This window comes from Embiotoca jacksoni, unplaced genomic scaffold, assembly GCF_022577435.1.
Source record: "Embiotoca jacksoni isolate LCO1_2020_lvr unplaced genomic scaffold, fEmbJac1.0.p SCAF_67, whole genome shotgun sequence".
Lineage (NCBI taxonomy): Eukaryota > Metazoa > Chordata > Actinopteri > Embiotocidae > Embiotoca > Embiotoca jacksoni.
Window position 1 is genome coordinate 152,501 of NW_027185422.1, and position 21,122 is coordinate 173,622.

Genomic DNA, 21,122 nt, shown 5'->3' on the forward strand with positions numbered 1-21,122 from the left:
GAAGAGGAGCTGAGTTTTTTTGTTCCACATTAGAGTTGTTGGAGTTTCATTTCATCCAGTCGTTCTTAAGAAGTTTGATTTTGGACCAAAGTGACCGTTAAACTGAATTCTCCATTAAAAAAAAAAAGAAAAAAGAACAACAACCCCGAAACAAACATTTTATATCCGTTCATCAGGGTTTCGTTTGAGCTGCAGATCAATTCGCCTCCTCAGGAACCACAAAGAGTCTCCGGTACAGAAATCTGAGATGTGAAGCAGCTCGTCGGCGCTGCTGGTCATAAAGTGATGGATGAAAATCCTGAAACTTCTATTAGAAACTCTGTGGGGGAAAAAAATAAAAAATAAAAGAGCGCTTACTCAGCAGAAACACTTCCAATTTATCTACAAACTCTTGAGTGTGTGAAACACATCCCTCAGTGGGAACTGTCATCGTCCTCCGTATGAAAACTATATATTCACTTTTAGAAGTTAGCAGCTGGCAAACGTCCCGCCGGACGGAGGTTCTTCATGGTCAACATCTTCTGCAGGAGGTTTGGTGTCGTGGAGGTGAAGACGCTGCAGAGCATCCCAGTAAAATGATGCTAACTGTCCCTTTTTGGTTTATTTTTTGAAAAGCCTGATATATTGATGTCCTCACAGCTCAACAGAAAACACTAACCGGGCTGTTTTTATAGTAATTAAACAGAAAAATATGACTTTTCATTGGAATGATGAACTCTTCTGGAAGAATATCTTCGAGTGAAGCAAAATCAGACGAGTCAGCAGATTAAACTATGATGTGTGTGTGTGTGTGTGTGTGTGTGTGTGTGTGTGTGTGTGTGTGTGTGTGTGTGTGTGTGTGTGTGTGTGTGTGTGTGTGTGTGTGTCTCAGAGGGCTCTCCGTTCAGCTGGTGGCTCGGTGGTCCCGGTCCCGGTCGGGTCCAGACGTATTGGGGTGGAGCTCAGCCGGGCAGCCAGCAGTGTTCCTGCGGCCTGCAGGGCGACTGTGTGGATCCTCAGCACTACTGCAACTGTGACGCTGACCGCACCGAGTGGTGAGGACCTTTAATAACAGACAGGATGAATGGACCTTTAATAACAGACAGGATGAATGGACCTTTAATAACAGACAGGATGAATGGACCTTTAATAACAGACAGGATGAATGGACCTTTAATGACAGACAGGATTAATGGACCTTTAATGACAGACAGGATGAATGGACCTTTAATAACAGACAGGATGAATGGACCTTTAATAACAGACAGGATGAATGGACCTTTAATGGCAGACAGGATGAATGGACCTTTAATGGCAGACAGGATGAATGGACCTTTAATAACAGACAGGATGAATGGACCTTTAATAACAGACAGGATGAATGGACCTTTAATAACAGACAGGATGAATGGACCTTTAATAACAGACAGGATGAATGGACCTTTAATAACAGACAGGATGAATGGACCTTTAATGACAGACAGGATGAATGGACCTTTAATAACAGACAGGATGAATGGACCTTTAATGGCAGACAGGATGAATGGACCTTTAATAACAGACAGGATGAATGGACCTTTAATGACAGACAGGATGAATGGACCTTTAATGACAGACAGGATGAATGGACCTTTAATGGCAGACAGGATGAATGGACCTTTAATGGCAGACAGGATGAATGGACCTTTAATAACAGACAGGATGAATGGACCTTTAATAACAGACAGGATGAATGGACCTTTAATGACAGACAGGATGAATGGACCTTTAATAACAGACAGGATGAATGGACCTTTAATGACAGACAGGATGAATGGACCTAGTAGTATTGTCAGGTTTCCAATCAGATCAGTCAGATCCACTGCTGGCTCCTCCCCCAGCTCGTCCATATAGGGTCACTTCCTGCTGCAAACCGCTCCAAACTAGCAAGATGGTGACGGACAGAATCTGAACTGGACGCTTGAGAATGGACGTTCACAAACCCTCCTTTCCTCCCTCCTTTTCTGTTGCCTCTCCTCCTTTTGGTCCTTCATCTCTCCTCCTCTTCCTCCTCCAGGACTGAAGACTCCGGTCTTCTGACCCGTAAGGAGAACCTCCCCATCAGGTCTCTGGTGCTGGGTGACCTCCAAAGGCCGGGGTCGGAGGCCGCCTACAGGGTGGGACCGCTGCGTTGTCATGGAGACAGTAAGCCCGCCTCTGGTTTCAGTTGACGGAGAGAAGACAATAATGTCTTTTGTCCAACTAATAAATACAACATGTTGGGTTTTGTTTGACTGGACGAATCTACAGACGTATTAACAACAGCACGTCGTTGTGACCGGTTCTGTGTCGTCGATATGCGTGTTGAATGTTTCGTTCCACCTGCCAATTAGAAGCTAATTATCATTAGCACAAGTGTTGCTAAATGCATTTCTCCCTCCTGGTTTTTTACACTTCTTGCTCCTCATTAAATTCATTACAAGGTAAATCAAAGTCACGCGCTGTTTCCTTTTCTCAATTACATGCAATTACATCCGCGGTGTTTCCACCCGGCAGATAGACAAATAAACGTTCAGCATGATCAATCGAGCGGCAGAAATCACTCCGTTGTGTAAAGTCATTAGTCGAGCTGGTTTGCAACGTGATTTCCATGTAAAGTTTCACGGCAGAGATTTTTTTACTTTTTGTTGTTGTTTCTCAGAGAGCTTCTGGAACGCCGCGTTTTTCGACAAGGAGACGTCGTACCTCCACTTCCCGACGTTCCACGGAGAGCTGAGCGCCGACATCTCCTTCCTGTTTAAGACCACGGCGTCCTCCGGTGTGTTTCTGGAGAACCTGGGCATCCGAGACTTCATCCGCATCCAGCTGAGCTGTGAGTACCGCCGGAGGTTACGGACATCAATCAGTTTTCACGGCCGTCTAGGCGTGAAAGTTACACGCTTTTTTTAAGCGTGAAACTGAAATGAGGGTTTGAGTACCAAGTACAAAAGGCATTTTTGGGGCGGGATTAGGAGGAAGGAGGGGGTGGAGTCACTGATGAGGTTGAATCCAGGAAGGCTTTTTTTTATTTTTTTATCTGGTTTATTACACAAAGAAACAGGGAAGCACCACCACCACACATCAGCAGCATTAAAGCCTCAGAAAACTTGTAACAGTTAACCACGTAAATCGTAAATTTTCAAAAGAAATACACGGATTAAAATTACGTTTAAAGGAGCAGTGTGCAGGATCGTACTCTACGGTGTTTTTGGAGTTTGGTTTGTCTCTTCTGGGCTCCGGTAGAAACCTGGCAGCTCTGTAGAGGAGGACTTGCTCCTTCTAAGGTAATTAAAACACAACAATTCTTGGTTTCAGGTGTTTAATGAAAACATAATTAAGAATATAATTTTCCATTTCGGCTAATAAATCCTCTTCAATCCTGCACACTCTGAACCTTAAAGAAAGAAAACATCCTTGATTATTATTCATTAATGCTTCAAAGCCGAGTTAATCTCCGTCTTCAGAGCTGTGTAGGTGTGATGTGATTAAATTTGATTGACAGCTGCGCCATCACAAGCGAGAGAAACTACAACTCTCAACAAATCAAAAACCTTTTCAACTTTAACACAAAGTAGTTTCATGAATGTTGGGACTGAAATTACAGAGCTGTGTTTTCTTTAAAAGTGGATGTGAGGGGACAAACGGAGGATGTCTTACGGGGACGACGCTGCAGCAGCAGCTCCTCGGGGGAAATCACCGTCGGCGTGGTCGCTCCGCCGGCAGCGTTTACGAAGGGCGATCAGAAAGTTCACAGGCTTTTGCTGCACGGTGATGCACACGGAGCAGAAACGACCTTCATGAAGTAGTGTTGGTGGTTGTCATTTTGTAAAAGAAAAACAGTTAAACTCAAGTTAATAACCAGCTGACAACCCTCAGACGCCTCAGAAGTTCCCAGCGGAACTCGGTGTTGACAGTCTGACTCTGGGGGACGAATTCACGGTTGCACAAAGAAAACCCAGCTGGTGTCTCCCGACCTGACGCGCCTTCTTCGGTCCCAGACGGAGAAGCTCCGCCCCCTCTTGAAACGTGAACGTCACTCAGAACATGTTTAGGACATTAGAGATGAGTGGTTTTATAAAACACTGTTATTTAAAATGTGAAGCCATTTTAATAGAGCTTTTCTTTTTGTTCCCAGTTTACAATAAATAAATCTCGCTTCATTTGAACTCTACTTTTTCACGAGAGGGGGAACTAAGAAAAACATTAGAAGTTAAAACTGCTACTTCAGACTGTGATATCTGAAATATACAGAGAAGTTTCTTAATCACTTTAATACGGTTAGATTCAGAGCCGAGTGGCCGTTAGAGGAGCCGCCAAGAGATGCACCTGGGTTCAGTGTTGCCGTGGCAACAGGACGCTCGAAGCTTCTCAAGGAAGCAGCCTCCTCCTCTGACTCCTCCCTCCTGTCGCTTCAGCCTCCACTCAGGTGCTGTTCTCCTTCGACGTGGGCAACGGCCCGCTGGAGGTCCGTGCGGAGTCGAGCGTCCCGCTGAACGACAACCGGTGGCATCGAGTCCGAGCCGAGCGGAACGTGAAGGAGGCGTCGCTGCAGCTGGACGAACTTCCCGTCTCCACGCAGGAGGCTCCGGCTGACGGACACTTCCACCTGCAGCTCAACAGCCAGCTGTTCATAGGTGAGGAGGAGGAGGAGGAGGAGGAGGAGGAGGAACACGCAGCAGCGTGGGAGGCTTTCATGGGTTTCGTATTTCTATTTAATGGATGCAGTTTTTTCTCCGAAACGCTCTTTGGTTCCTCCTGAAGTCTCTCCAGCTTTTAGTCTGTTTCTGTTTCCCGTCCCGGTAGAATAAATCTCAGCCTCCCACTTCAGTTCACATCAGACGTCTCCACTCTGCACCGAGCCACTTCTGGCTGCGTTGTCAGACACCTTCACGGGAGCTTCTTTTAACCGTTTGTTCCCACAAGTTATAATTTATTTAGAGCTGTTTGCAAGCTGCAGGTTACATTTCAATTTAGAGACAACAGGACAGAGTTAAACTCCTAATCAACAGTCTTTGGTGTCAGACGTACAGGATTGTTTCATGTTTTCTGTATTTAGTTCAGGAGTTCTGCTGTTTTAGTGTCTTTTCGTCTTACGTCCTCATGATTTCTGTGTTTTGTGTTGCCGATGCACCAACATGTTCAGGCAGCAGCTCTCCTCTCTGTACGTGACAACGAAGCTGAATACCAATCAGCACAGCACGTCGGCTTTAATTAAACCGTCTGCAGAAAGTCGGCGTCCATCAAAAAGAGAGCAGGTTTATGCTTTACAGGCAAGCAAAAAAAAAAAAGGATTAAAAATATCTACTGTGAACTGACAGTAAACACGATCCTGCAGATTCGATGATAAGAAATATGTTTAGAAAGTAAGTGTGATTCTGGATTTGTAGGATTTTAGGTTTCAGCTGCTTCACAGATGCTGTATGACACCGCCGGAGGAGTTGTGCGATCCGATTGGTCGACCGTATATTCAGAATAAATAAGAAGCAACAACAATCCTGTTTTTTTTAGCTGAAAAGGCCAATTTGTATTTTAATTGCAAATGAAGCCTCTTATGAATATTTAAATGCTGTCCTTTTTGTTCTCTTCAAACATCAAACATCAAACAGCTGCAGTGGTGAAAAAAACTGATATTTTACCGAAAAAATATCATTAATATATTAAAGTCCCAATTTTATGAGATAATTTCGGGAGATTTTTCAAGACAATTAAAGTGTGTTTTCCTGGATCTTCCTCATGATGACTGAAGGATGCTACATGCACATAAGACTTTCATATCTGTATAGATCACAGACTGAATATAAAAGTGTTCGTAGCTTCTGAAAAATGGTTGCGATGCAGAAGTGCTCCGAACCGCTCAGCAGTATTCCTCACATTCAGATCTTCATGTTTTAAGTCATCAATTATTTTCCACATACATTTACAGTATCCCTCTAAAAACTATTTATTGACAGAGTCCCTCCCTGCAGGCGTACAGTGTGGAAGCCTCAGCAGTGGCTTATTTAAATTTACAAACCATTTTACCACATGAATTGTATTTATAAGACCTGATTTGTGCGGCCGGCCGCTCCGTTTGTTTGAGCTCTAAGCTGCTCTGGTGGTTTTGTGTGAATTCATAAAGCCATATTTTCAGTGTTTCGCTGTATTTATGTGCCGTAATCCCGCCCGGCACAGACTTCCATTGTTTTGATTAATAAGCCGTGTTATTGCCTCGCGCAGATTTGTAATCCACTTTGTGTCGTTTGCATTGTCTGTGCAAAAATTCCAAACGCAGCAGTTTTCAGTGAGCTGGGTGATGAGCGGAGGAATCACTTCCTCTGAAGGTTCGGACAGTCGAGCCTTTTGTGTGTTTGTGCTGCCGACAACAAGGATCTCCATCAGGTCACGTGTCCCGTGATGATGTCAGACTGTCCTGTGATCTAAGCAGCATCCTGTCGAGTCAAAGTCGGTTTGTTTGTGCTCGTCGTGTCGTCTCTGCGGCGCCTTAAAACACAGATTGGTTTCAAATCAGTTGCAATCAGATTTAGTGAATAAAATCCAGTGTTTCCTCTTTAATTTGGACCCCCGCCCAAAGAAAGAAACACAAAAACACCAAAAAGAAACTTTATCCTAGTTTGATAACACAACATCGTAAATATAAAACTGGTCTGTGTCTATGAAAGGTTTAGAAGTCAGCTTAGATCCACAAACTGTCTGAAACCACTTTTTTACTTTTAGTTTCCACCAATTTATTCTGAGTTTGTACATTTAGCCATGAAACAAAAGCCCTAAAAATACATTTTAAATATCTGAAAATGGTTATTTTGTGAATCTGTTCATAAGACAAACAAAAGGGCATTGAAATGATGATTTAAGTTTCTGAAATCTGAATTTTCTGCTCACTACTCCAGTAAATTATTGATTTTCTCTGATATGAGTGAGGAGGGGAATGAAAAAGCTGCGCGTGCATCTTTCCTTTGAGTTTCTTTTGATTCCAGCTCCTCAAATCCTTCACATCACGCTGGAGGAGACATCAGAAGTGAATTCTCTGCCCTGGATGATGCTCGCGTGCAGCATCAGCATCATCCAGCTCTGCACATCCATCTTTGATGATTGTTTGATCTCTGCGGCTCCGACCGTCCTGCAGTGTTTTATGTGTGTTGTCAGAGAATCTGCTGAACTCATGTTGAGACCTGAACTCATCTCAACGAGCTGAAGCTGAAACAGTCGGACGCGTGTTCGAGTCTCACGCTGCTCCTCCAGGTTTTATTTCCTCCTTCCTCCCGTTCTGCTGTCGTCCTGATGTCGCTGCGTCACACCGACGACGACTTTGATCTCCTTTTCACTAATTAATTTCTCTTTCATGTGATCGCGTTGATGATCCAGGTCTCCTGTGTGGAGAGGCTGGATTATCTTGTTAGCGCTGATGTGTTTCTGATGGAGTTGAGGTCGTGTTGATCGCACCGCTGCTCTGCTGGTCAGAGGTGGAGTTTTTCTCTGCTTTCCGTTTCTTTGATGTTCGCTTTGATCTCCACATCACAAATCCCTCATTATGCTGTTTTTAAGTGTTTCCTGTGAGCAGCGTGTCCATGTGATGTGTGATCTTTGTTGGAGTTGGAGGTTGTGCAGCAGGAAACCCTCCCAGGTCCCGTTCGCTCTCTAATAACCTGCTGCTGCTGTTTTGATGGGAGGCGGCGTCCCTCAGGGATGCGTCTCCGGTCCCGGTTCGAATCCCCTCTCACACACACGAAGCTGTTTTAACCTCTTTAGCGCAGCTAAAGGTTTCCTTTTACTGCACCAGAGAAGATGGGCCAGCTATCGTACTCTGACTGATGATATTTTAACTAAAAATTGAATCTATTTAATGTTTCTAGAAAGATATCTCGATATCTAGAAAGAGTTCTTTTCTTAGAATATTTATATGTCTGCATGGAAACTTATCCCTGAGGCTCGCCTGGTTAAAATGAAGGTTAAATAAAAGTTACATAAAATTCTTTCATTTCTTAGTTTGTAGTTTTTCAATGTTGAATTTTATCTTTTAACTTGGAGGAAAAAAGCAGCCCAATAAACACGGGCGACGTGTCGCTGTGCTGAAGAATTCGTTAGCTGAAAGTGTAAAACATGACTGTAAATGCGATGCGTCGTCAGGAGGGACGGCGTCCAGGCAGAAGGGCTTCCGGGGCTGCATCCGCTCCCTGCAGCTGAACGGCGTCACTCTGGACCTGGAGGAGAGGGCGAGGATCACGCCCGGCGTTCAGCCCGGCTGCCCGGGTCACTGCAGCAGCTACGGATCGCTGTGCCTCAACCAGGGCGGCTGTGTGGAGAGAGACGCCGGCTTCTACTGCGACTGCAGCCGGTCGGCGTACAGCGGAGTCTTCTGCCACACAGGTGAACACATTCATACCACGTCACACCTGGATGGCCTTTTTATTTTTTTTAAATGTGACACAATCATTAACTTAACCTCAAATTAAAGTTTGGTGGTTGAAGGTCAAAGTCCTTGACTGTTTCTAAAAGAGTTCGTAGCTTCAGGTCTGTAAAATGGTTCTGATCCAGAAGAGTCTTCAGCTGCAATACCAGCGAGTGCCACTAGAGGTCGGCTCCAAAAAGCCTCCGGCTCCATAGACTCCCATTCAACTTCTCTCATCAAATCCAAAGTGAATAAAATGTGTCCATCAGTTATCTCGGTGTTGTTAGCTAAAGTCACTCCTTCTTATTAGTTTTCTGGAGGTCCATCTGAAAATAATCCCTCATTCATTAGAAAAGAAGATTCAAGAAGACCTGGTTTTGGGGGCGTGTCTGTTTGATTGACAGGCCTGTGGTGCAGTCAGGTTACAGCTATCGGTGGGCGGGACGTAGTATTGTCAGGTTTCCGATCAGATCGGTCAGATCCACCGCTGGCTCCTCCCCCAGCTCGTCCAAATATGGTCACTTCCTGCTCCAAACCGCTCCGAACTAGCAAAGATGGTGACGGACAGAATCTGAACTGGAGGATTCATAACGTTCACAAACCAACGATGACATCGCTGATGGTTGATGACATCATTGATGGTTGATGACATCACTGCTGACATTCACAGCTGATAGACTCAGAGTGTGTTTATCTGAAGGCTGATCATCTTTTTCTGCTTTGACTCCACTGGACATCCGTCCTGAGGTCCTGAGTGACATCAGAGCTTTGAAGCGTTTCGTGTCCGTTTGATGTGCTGAAGTCTTTTTTCAGTGTTTGGTTTGATGTTAAACTCGCTAACAACGTGTCACCACGCTGACCTTCATGCTCTCCATTAGTCCAGTAACTTCCGTCCAGTCGTCTCTGCTGTCTTTAAAAGGACCTTCCTCCCACCTCGTATTGAGTTGTTATCTCAACGTCCTGCTCACACACACTCTGCGTTTAATACTCTAAAAGATGATCTCAGACCAAAAAGAAAAACCCTCGTCTTTCCTCCTCCAGAGGTGTCGGCCATCTTCAAGCCGGCGACCTCGGTCAGCTACACCTTCAGGGAGCCGTACGAGTTGGTGAGGAACAGCAGCGCTCTGCCGTCCTCCATCTTCTCCGACGTGACGCTGAGAGGAGAGAACGTCTCGCTGAGCTTCAGGACCAATCAGAGTCCGGCTCTGCTGCTCTACGTCAGCTCCTACTACAGAGAGCACCTGGCCCTGCTCATCAACAAGCACGGTGGGACGCTTTTATTTTGAAGGAAAGTTACTTCTCTCCTTTAATTCATTGTCGTGTTTTTTAACTCCTCCTTCGTTCTTTACCTTCTTTACATTATTATTCACTTCCTGTTTCTCTCATTCTTACCAGGAAGTACGTCTCTTTTTGCTCTTCACTTCTCCCGTTTCTCCAGTTTTCAAACCTCAGAAGTCTCTTTAAGATTTTTCCTTCTCACCTCTCCTCCTCCTTTCACTCATATCTTCTTCTTCTCTACTTCCTGTTGAGCGAAGCTGCAGAATAAAGATTTGTCGTCAGGTCGCTGCTCTACTGAATAAAACCAGCCAAAGTGTTTTCTTAACTTCTGTGTGAAATAATTGTGTTTTTGCTTTTAAGCCAAGTAGGCGGCACTTTGAATTTAAAACTACATTTCCAACATGCAGGAGTTTAATAAAATGAGCACTTTGCTGCTGCATTAGCTGTAAATGGATTATTTATTTTTTCAGGCGTTAATGACTCAGAAAGCTGATGGACAGCGGGGCATTAAAAGGGTTTTTTTCTGCTGACCGCCGAGTCGTCAGGTGAACGCTCTTTTAAAACAAAGCGTCCAATTAAATCCCAGAGAGCTTCGTTGCACTTCTGCAGCCTGAACACGAAGAACAGATCCATCAGCAACAGGTCGCTGCAGGTCGTCAGTAATTCCCCCACAATCGCTGCACACGTGTAAAAAAAAAAAAAAAAGTTTTGATCTGATTTATTATTTTGTGGATAAAAACTACTTTTGAAGGACATCCTTAAATTTTTTCCTTTCTTTCCTTTAACACGCCTGAATATCAGGAGGATTAATTAGATCAGTTCTGAATTAACTCTCATGCTGTTGAATGTAGAAGTCTTTCACTCGTGGAGCAAAGCAGCGCTTTAAAATATTCAGATTTGTATTGGAGGGATTAATGGTGTGTTTACCCTGTTGGCCACGATTAGAGGACGTTTTCAGGAGGAAAACTTTGAAATGATGATTAATGCTGAAATCTGAATGTAACACAGCGCGGTGTGTGTGTGTGTGTGTGTGTGTGTGTGTGTGTGTGTGTGTGTGTGTGTGTGTAGATGTTCTGGAGGTGAGGTACCGGCTGGACAGCAGCAGAGATGTTGAGGTGTTGAGGAGCAGCGTGAGGAGTCTGGCGGACGGACGGCTGCACAGCGTGAACATCAGGAGACTGACGGACTCGGTGTCCGTGCAGGTAACACCAACATCATCGGTTCACCAAGTCGATGCGGTTTAAAGTCGAAACTCCGACCGCACGAATTCAGTCTGATCCGGTCGTTGCCGACGAGTTTTGATCCATTTGAGCTGCAGCGACAAAAACTTCCTGACGTTTCCTCGAGAAAAGAGAATACGATGACGATCATTTTTTTGTTTTTCAGTTTTAACAACTTATACATTCAAATTCACATTTTTAACAACCGTTTTCCTTTTTTCTATATTTACAGTTGTTTCTATAAATATTTATAGACAACTCAACAAAATAAAATGAAAGAAAACAGAAAACACTTTTTTTTTTCTCCAGCTTAGATATTGGTACTTGGAATAGAAGAAAGATACAAATTAAAATGTTTTTTTTTGTTTTTGTTTTTTTTAAAGTCACATGCAGGGTTTTTCAGGGTTATTATAATATTTAAATGCAGCACCTGAGCGTTTCTAAGACACGATAGCTTCACTGTTAGCTTTCTTGTTTGCTGACTATTATTTTCAAGTCAGAAAGTGCATTTTTAAATAAATATTGTCATGATAATAGTATAAAAAAAGAAAATCATGAGACATTTATAGTGAAACCAAAGAGAGCCTCGGTTACCATTTGCTAACACGGAAACCGAACTCAAATATACATTTTCTTTATGCTAAGGTCTCAAAACCGAGGCGGGTTGCTTCTCTTGTAGTAAATAAATTAGTTCACATTTGTTTTCTGACTAAGGTTAAAAATTAACAATAATTCATAATTATCACACAGATATGAAATAAAAAATAAAATTTAAAAAAAAGACAAATATTGGTAAGAAAAAGCTAAAAGGACTTCAACAACCTGGTGCATAATAGCCATGATTGACAGCTTCTCGACCCGCCTCCCTGTTGACGCGTGACCAGCGATTGGTCGGCTCGTACATGAATTTCTGCTCAATTAAAAAAATGTGTGAAACTCAGGAACTGATCACGAACGAGCAATGAAATTCGTACCAGTTACTCACGAGGGTCACATCTTTCTGCTGCTCCGTGCACGTCGCTGTGCTGGGCTCCGTGCACGAGCAGCGGCTCTCCGAACTCACCGATTCACCCTCGTCTACGAGCTAAATAATCTCTGTGGGTTTTTCACACATGCAGAATTCATGCAGTGTTTGTTGTGTGCAGCCAGAATACACAAAGCGTAAAGCTGCTTAACGCGACCTCCATGTTTACCGATGAGGCGCTCATCTCAAGAACAAACACACACAGATGTACACCCCCTCCCTCCTCCCCTCCAGTGTACACTGTGCTACTCCTTTCTGTGATTAAACCCTCGTCAGCACTTTGCTGCGACTTCAGCCACCAGCAGCTCGTCGTCCTGAACGCAGCTGCAGCAGAGACACTGAAATATGAAGCATCTTAATCGTGCGTGCATCTACTGAAGCTCCCGTCTTGTTAGCGATAGCCTCGGATGATGTACGAAGTAAAGTCCATCCAACCAGCAGCCACAGAGTCGGTGTAATTATTATCAGCAGCAGCAGCAGCGAGAGATAAATAACAAGCTGACCTCGTCCTGCACGAGTGCAGCCGCCTGATTCACTGTGAAATATGAGGTGCATTTCATCTTATCAGCTTCCATCACACTCAATTCTTGTATCTTTAGCAGTTTACTATATACAGGAGGTCCGAGGTGACGGGGAAATAAATCTACTGTTTACGAAAGTTTTACATAAAATTGTGGAGTTTTTTGGGTTCGGAAAACATAAATTTGAATGTTTGAGGCACATTTTCCACATTATGAACCTTTAAATCTTGGAGACTATGTGAGTTGTTTTTCTTGGAAAATCTTTCCATTAAAGTTATTCTTTCCATCAAAGTTATTCTTTCCATTAAAGTTATCTACCAAGGGGTTCAAAATCTTCCGATTTTGTGCTTCAACGACACTAAACGTTGTTTCTTCTTCCAGATCGACCAGAACTCCCGAGAAGACTTCAACCTGACGTCTGACGGAGAGTTCAACGGCATCAGGTCTCTGGTTCTGGGCCGAGTTCTCGGTGAGCGAGTTTAGATTCAGTTCATAAAGCAGATAAATACAACTTACTGTAAGTGGGCTTCGTTCAAGTCGGCTGTCAAAACAAATATCGGGCAGGCTTCGTACCCAACTTTACTGTCGGGAAACTCCTCGTCATTTGGTACCAAATTTTGATACCCAGGCTTCATCCACACAAACATATTTTCATTTTAAAACATAAACCTTATTTAATTTTTTTTAAACAACAATTTAAAAATTTTTTTTTTTACTGTAAAATGTAATTACTTGCATCTTTGTGACTGAAAATGCAAAACAAATCTTCTGTATTAAGTACAAATTTTGTAAAAGTTGTCCACCGGTTTGTCTCAAAAAGCATCAAAAATGAATAATAAAATAAATCGGTGTGCTCAACACGTCTTATAGCACAGCTGATATATATTCTGCACAGACCTCCTGTTTTTAACGCAGCTCAGAGTAGCAGCGTGCAGTTTAACCTCGTCATCTCATGCTGACATGACGAGGTTAAACCGGAGGAGGCCGAGAGTCACGGCCAGCAGCAGGAAAAGTGGAGTTTCTGTCCGACCCTGTCATCCATCACTTTAACTAACGGAGCTGGAAGGAATAAAGAGAGGGGGGGGTCAGCTGGGAGGAGTGGATCAGGTGGGAGGAGCTTCCAGCTGATCTCGTCAACATGTGTCCGAAAACGCGAACAGGAAGAGGTGCAGAGAGAACATCTGTCCTGAGGAGTGACGGAAACTGTAGAGCTGCAACATTGACAGTTTTGTCTTAGTGTAGTGTGTGTGTGTGTGTGTGTGTGTGTGTGTGTGTGTCTGTGTGTGTGTGTGTGTGTGTGTGTGTGTGTGTGTGTGTGTGTGTGTGTGTGTGTGTGTACCAATGAGAATCAATGAGCTGCTGCTATGGCACCTCTCTGATAACAGGCTAATGTGAAGCAGAATCGATGACGCTGTCGGTGTGTGTCGTGATTTACTGGACGGAGACGGCGTCTAAACAAAAGGTTAAAAGTTCAGGGATTAATTAAAACTTTATTTTTGACTTCCGTCTTTGTTTTTTGCTGCGATCGTCACGTTCGCCAAAATGGCTTCATTATAAGATTTGTTTTACCTGCTAACAATAGCTTCTATTTTTATCGCACGTGGTATCAATGTTCTCATTGAACTCACCAAGAAAATCTAAAGAGCCCATTTTACATCAAATCACATCTTTAAGAAATCACATTTTACTTTAAACCACCACTTCATGTATTTGTTTTAAACAGATATGAGTGTTTGTTAGAACTCCTCCTGTGGGCTCCTATAAGTGAAGCTGCTTTATAAATAAATATTTAATGACAACACACTATTAAAACAGTTCATATTAATACATTTCAAAAAGAAGGTTGGAATTGTTTATTTTAAATAAATAAAATAAACTCGGCTTTGCTTCTTTTTACTCTGCAGAGTCTGAGGACCCGGACCCAGACCCGGACCCGGACCTGGACCCGGACTCAGACCTGGACCGGCTGGCGTCTCTGGGTTTCACCGGCTGTCTGTCGGTGGTTCGCTTCAACTCCATCAGCCCTCTGAAAGCAGCTCTGCTCCACCCAGACACGAGCCCCGTGGTCATCAGCGGGCCGTTAGTCCGGTCCAACTGCGGCTCCGCGGCTTCAGCCAATCCCTACGCAGCGGAGAACACACACCACCTGTCAGGTAGGAGAGGGGGGCGGAGCCTGGTTTGTAGGTTACAGCTGTGAAAACCTTCGCTGGTATGATTGTTAAAAACTTGTCTGCTGGACATTAAGTTGGAGTTTAGATTTTTATTTTTTTCATGAGAAGACACAAAAATAAAACTTAAATGTGTTAAATATAATCTTTAAATCCTTTTTAGAGACTTTTTTTTTAAAGGGGTTCGTAAGAGTTTGTGGTTTAACAATGTGATGAAAGCAATTACTGAAAATACTCAACAAACATTATACACAAATATATAAACAAATAAAAGTGAAATATCACAGTTATGCTTTTAAATCAACTCTGGTCATGTGACCCATTAATCATTCCCTCGCATAAAGGAACATTATTTTAACCAAACATGATTGTAAGTTGCTGTATTTTAGTCACATTTTTATTGATATTACCCTTTTAACGAGTTATTTATTATATGTTTGACATCTGTATGAACTAAAATAATCTACAACAGAACAAATGAAACACGTCTGAGACAGTTGGAGCTGAAGTTCGGTCATTTTCCACTGAGTTACAGAGATAACTGTAAAAAATGGCTCCAATTTACGGTTAAAATTTCATTTACTTGAGGTTCCATTTTTGTTGTTCTGTGATTTATATTTCCTCCCACAATAGATGGTTTCTGTCTTTTTATATATATATGTATGTTTTTTTTTACGGTGTGATTCAGGCTCGTTTTTGTTTCCGTCAGTCTGAGGTCGCTCACTTCTCCTTCAACGCTGTGATAGACGAGCTTTAACCGCCCCGTGGCAGCGGGTCCTGCATGAGTCCAAATCTAGTTTCACGCTTAATTTTTCTAGTTTTAATTTCATTCTTATAAAGCTTATCCCAGTTTCTTACTTTTGTCTCATTGCCAAACGCCTCAAGAAGCAAAAACATCAATTTCACATGTGAACATACTTTAGGAAGTCACAGTAATGAAATTTATCTTCAAAAAGTGACTTTTGTAAAGTGAATAATTGTCTTTTTTTTTTTCCTGGATCATGTTCAGAGGGAACACTTTGAGTATTGATCAGCAGAGCTGGAGGGAGGAGGTTGGGGTCGATGGTTGGCGTACAAAACACGACCATAAAACGTTCCTATGAGCAGATGCAGTGATGTCAGATTGGATATTTAGGTGGAAAACAGAACATTTTGATGAAAATCTTGACAACATTCCCTGATTATGTTATGAAAGAACACAATCTGGCTTTGATTCAGATCATATTTTCTGCTGCACATCAGTTCTCCGGATCTCCAGGAGACTCGTGGATTCGGTGGATTTGTGCCTCCGGCCGCGGCTGTAAAGTTGTTTCATGAGAAAGAAAAGCCAGATTTTCTCTTCTTGTCTGGCTGCGTCAGCGGAGGAGCTGATGGGAACTCTGTTCCACAAAAACATATTCAGAGGATCTTTTTAACCGTCTGATTTTAACTTTCAGACGGTGATGGCGTCTCTAAGTGGTCCGACCGGTTCTGTGTTTGACTCCAACCTGCTCATTTCCTCCCATTTGTATCATTCCTGCCTTTCTGTCGACGGTCAGCATCTCTTCCTCGGTTGGTTGTTCTTCACTGGTGTATTCTTCTCCTCCTCCTCTCAGACCAGTCCGGTTCAGTGGTTTCGGGTCAACCTTTAGTGAACGCCATCCGGACTGACTCGGCTCTGATCGGAGGTACTGTTGTGTTTTTATTTACCATATTTCTCTCTGCTTTAACCTGTTTCTCTGTGTTTTTATATGTTCTTTATTGAACCTTTTATCAGAGAGGTTTTCTGTAAAGGTGACATGAGCAAAATATTCCATCACTGAAAGTCAATTTAATATTTTCCTCTTCTGCCTGTTTAGATTGATTTAAATTGATTGTTTGAAATGTTTCACAGATAAACAAACATAAACGAGTCATTTAAAATGTTCCATTAAATCTCTGTGTCTCAGCTGAACTACAGTATATAAACCTCTGCTGATGGAGGAACTCTTATCTTCACAGCCAGAAGTTTTAAAACCACAGTGATTCGGTGCCAAATTGAATTTCTTTATTCCGATTAGATGAAACTTTGTGTGAATGAAGAGATGAGCTCGACAGAAGAGTCCAGCTGACTCTGAATGTGTGAAATTCGGTTCACGGTGTTGAAGTTTGATTAGCGGAGCCGGCAGGCTGCAGAGAGCCGAGTTAGTCGGGAGGGACGGCAGAAAATCCTGCTGAGAGACTGTGACAGATTTACAATTACAATATGGATCCTGAATTATACAACTACATGTTTGAGTCCTTTTACTGCAGTATTTAAAAGTGACTATAACTTTCTTATAAGAACAAGTTTGTACGTTGATATCCCGACCGCTGCGCAGCCTTTAGCTTCCATTCCTTCCACAGCATGAAAACTTGATTTTCTTTGATAATCAGTCATAAAAACTCAACGTTTGATTTTATTACCTTCTAGAATAATTTGAAAAGCCTGTACTACAGAACAATAACAAAATGATAATAATCAATAATAATAATAATAATAACAAAAACAACCAAAAAAATAATGTTAATAAATAGGAAATTATACAAATATGTAACGAATAATAGTAAACTGATTGTTGTTAGCGAGTTAGCCACGGATACATCAGTCAATCTGGGTTTTAATTAAATGGAAACGCAAGATGCAATATACAGACGACCTGTAGGGGCAGTATGGAGGTCAGAGACCGCTGCGGCCGCAGCAAAGTAGTGACGCCCTCGACTGTCGCCATGTTTATTGTTTACATCAGAAAAAAATCCAGATGTTGTAATGATCTCCTCGTGCCTCTAGTGCGCCCTCTAGTGGAGTCTAGCTGATTCAACTCTGTAATTATTACTGTAAACGTCGACCACATGTCAGAGTGGATGTCCTCCTCTCCACAGGTGTCATAGCAGTCGTCGTCTTCGTGGTTGCGACCGGCCTGGTGATAACCGGCAGGTTCCTGTACCGGAGGAAAGAGACGTATCGGAACCGGGACGTGACGGGAGTCCAGCAGGAGGACAGCCGGGACTTCCCCTTCAACCGGCAGCCCGACTCTCACAACGTTGCCGGAGAAAACCCAAAAGAGTTTTTCATTTAAGCGAACGGCCCGACGAGCTGCTTGGTTTTTCGGACGCCTCGAGACCGACCTGCTGACGGACGCTTCATGACACCTAGAGGGCAAAGAAATAGAAGGGGGGCCGTGCACGGTGTATGTTGTGTAGATACCGACACCTGGAAGGCGTCCTCGTCTCACCTGTAAATATCACACCATGTGAATGTCGGCGTTCATGTGTCGCTAACGTCACTCTGTCATGTGGAAAGATTTTAATTGAACTTTATTTCTTCACTCCAGTGATTTAACTGAGGAGCTTTTTCCTTTGAGGGCGGATGAACTGTGACCGTCGGGAGGAATAAGGGTGGAGCCTTGAATCATCGTTTAAAGGAAACCTCCATCCCAGACATCTTCTGAGTTTCTACCTCCAGTCACATCATGAATTAAACATTTTCATGTGAGATTTTCTTCCAGCAACTTCGATTTTTGTATTTTTTTTATTTCGTTGCTGTCGTGTGGCATCTTGAAAGTCTCTCGTTGACGCGAGCACGTTCGTTCTGTCGGTGCGCCGCAGACTTACAGACATTTTTACACTCTCAGAATGGATTTTCCTCTTCATCTTCATTTCTTCTCCTCTCGTTGCTCGTCGAGGCTTTTTCTCTCGCGAGCGCAACGCAAAACCAAACTGAGTTGAGTTTGTCAGTAAAAGTTGGTACAAGTTGTTCTCTGTTCTCTGATTTCTTCTCCCGGCTCTCTAAAAACGTCTCTGAACAGCGAAGCTTTCGACACCGACGCTGCGGCCGTCTGTCACCTCGCTCGCTGCTCGCACACAGTTCACGCTTAACAACAAAAAAGCTAATCTGCTCCGATCTGACAGCTGATCGATGAAAACACGCTCTCATATTGACACCCGAGAATCAAGCCGCCTCCTTTTCATGTGTTAATCCAGAGTTCTGCAGTCAGACGGAGCAAGAGGAAAGGAGGAAGACGAGAGGAGGAAGAGGAGAGGAGGAGGAGGAGGAGGAAGAAGGACACACAGCATCTGTTCATCAACTCACCACCGTCTCTCTGCGACGCCCCAAAGCACAGATGGGATTTTAATGACAAAAGTTTCCAAATCTTCAAAGTGAATTATTCATCTCCTTCTTTGTTTTTCTTTTTGTTTTTTTTCTTTTTGTTTCTCGCCACCTCACAAACAGCTGAGGCTTTGCTGTCGACTGTCTTCCATCGTGCAGCAGCAGCTCGAATGCTCCACAGGTAACCATGACAGCCTGAACGCTGTCAATAACCCTGAAAGCTTCTTTTCTAATGAATGAGGGATTATTTTCAGATGGACCTCCAGAAAACTAATAAGAAGGAGTGACTTTAGCTAACAACACCGAGATAACTGATGGACACATTTTATTCACTTTGGATTTGATGAGAGAAGTTGAATGGGAGTCTATGGAGCCGGAGGCTTTTTGGAGCTGACCTCTAGTGGCACTCGCTGGTATTGCAGCTGAAGACACTTCTGGATCGGAACCATTTTACAGACCTGAAGATACGAACTCTTTTATATTCAGTCTGTAGTCTTGTCATTGTCAGTCAGTGTTGGCACCTTGGATGTATGAAGGAAGACTGGAGGTCGAAGTTTTTCCGGTTTTGGGCCAATAGAGCATGCTCATTATCGCCCTCTGTCTGTTGATCTGGGAAAGAACATAAATAAAATCATCATGCCGCTGTTGTAGACTTTCCTAAAGTTACTGGATCCAATGGCTCAAATAACACAACTTTTTTATTTCATTTGTTTGATTTTGAGCATCTTCATGAGGAACCAGCGAGTCCGGCTCCGAGACCCGAGAGAAGGTTGAAAAAAAATCTGTTTCCATTTACACATTGTTGAATTTGATCCTTTTAAAGTTTCAAGTCTCAAGGTGTTTACACACCGGAGGCGTGACACTTGCTAGCGAATATTTTGCATCAAAACTATTGATATTGGCAGCGATGCAAATTTGCAAACCCGCTGGTATTAAATTATTAAGAAACCAGAACAGTAACACACAGAGGCTTTAACGTTTATATCATCGTAAACAACAGGAAGGAAAAAGTTTTCCTCCTTTGTTTTCTTCTACTGCGTAATATTTAAGTTCTCTGGGAAAAAGAAAGTACAGTTTTAAAAAATAGATCAGCAGTTTATTCTGTAAGCACAGGATGTTTTTTTGACGGACAGCTGTCGACTCTGACGACGCTCTGCTTTTCAGTTGACGTGTTGTAACCGGTGAAAAACAGTGATTGTGATTGAGTGACGTGAAATATATAGATTTTACCCAGAATTCTGCTTGTTTGTTTCTCAACAGAATCCTGTTTGATGAAAATAAATAATACGCTTTTGTTTTGTTTTTAAATGACCCTGCTTTCCATTTTAACTGGAGGTTTTTCACGCTGCGTTTGTTTCAGCAACAACAAATTGAGACCACTGATCTCTTTTGTTTCTTTGAAGCTGACACGAAGACGATTTACACACATTTACATCTTTTTTTATTTATTTTTTATGTGTGCCTTCAAACGGTTGTGTGGGAGGATGCACGCTCTTCACCGCCGACGTGTCCGATGGCCGCTAACATCCCACGGAGGAGGGAAACATGCGAAGCCGAGCAGCATCGGGAGCGGAGGATGTTGGCGTGATGCTCTGAAGAGCCACTCAGCCTCCGACGCCGGAGGTTGGAGGAGGAACCGGCTGCCGATCGCTCGTTTTAAAGCTGCTCTCGTCGCTCGTGATCACGGATCAGACGAGAAGCTGATTACTGAGATCCTCATCAAAGAGTCAAACATCATAAGGTTGAAATTGAAACACGATTAAAGCGGTTCGGTTCAGTCAGTGTTGCTTCCTGTTAACGTGTTTGATTGGGACGATAAGTAGCGCCGGCGTGCAGCTACGCCTTTTTTCTTGGGTTGTAAAGCTTGAAAATGTCCTTCCAGGTTCACATTTGAAGGAGCTTTGATGTGCTGACTCTCTTCCTTCGGTTGTTATTGGATCCTCGCTGTGGTTAAATCTTCGGAGGTGAAGTGTTAACGCCACTCTGGAGGCCACGCCGAGCAGTTTCCTCCCGAGCACCTCTTCAAACCACATTCAGACGGCAGTGTTTCCATTTTCTGTCTTGCTTTTAGTTGCATTTGTTCACCATAAGAACTATCAGTGCTGCAACATGCATATTTAAACTACAACCCTATTTCCAAAACCGTTTGGGCGCTGTGAAAAATGTAAATTAAAAACAGGATATCATGATTTGCAAATCATAAAAACCCGTATTTAATTAAAAATCAGTGTTCACAGACGATGGTTTTCACAAGTGTTCCTGAGGCCATGCAGTGATTTCCACTCCAGAATAGTGTCTGTTTTTAACGCAGTGCTGCCTGAGGGCCCGAAGATCACCACCATCTAATATTGGTTTCCAAATGAGCAAATATTTTTCATTAAACATCATCGCATTCTGTTTTCTCAACAGGTTGTAAATAA

At 43.1% G+C, this 21,122-nt stretch overlaps 1 protein-coding gene across 2 annotated transcripts in view; it reads left to right on the forward strand.

Annotated features, from left to right (window-relative positions):
- Window positions 1-20,013, forward strand: part of LOC138214104 (contactin-associated protein-like 4) — a 56,661-nt gene extending 36,648 nt beyond the window's left edge. For both annotated transcript variants that reach the window (XM_069175474.1, XM_069175475.1), the window contains exons 14-24: window positions 872-1,034; window positions 2,036-2,163; window positions 2,660-2,830; window positions 4,413-4,631; window positions 8,122-8,361; window positions 9,425-9,649; window positions 10,730-10,863; window positions 12,808-12,895; window positions 14,331-14,579; window positions 16,190-16,261; window positions 17,475-20,013. In XM_069175474.1, coding sequence (XP_069031575.1) covers window positions 872-1,034; window positions 2,036-2,163; window positions 2,660-2,830; window positions 4,413-4,631; window positions 8,122-8,361; window positions 9,425-9,649; window positions 10,730-10,863; window positions 12,808-12,895; window positions 14,331-14,579; window positions 16,190-16,261; window positions 17,475-17,671 — 1,886 coding nt within the window. In that variant the 3' untranslated portion in view covers window positions 17,672-20,013. The remainder of the gene's footprint in view (window positions 1-871; window positions 1,035-2,035; window positions 2,164-2,659; window positions 2,831-4,412; window positions 4,632-8,121; window positions 8,362-9,424; window positions 9,650-10,729; window positions 10,864-12,807; window positions 12,896-14,330; window positions 14,580-16,189; window positions 16,262-17,474) is intronic.
- Window positions 20,014-21,122: the final 1,109 nt, after the last annotated feature.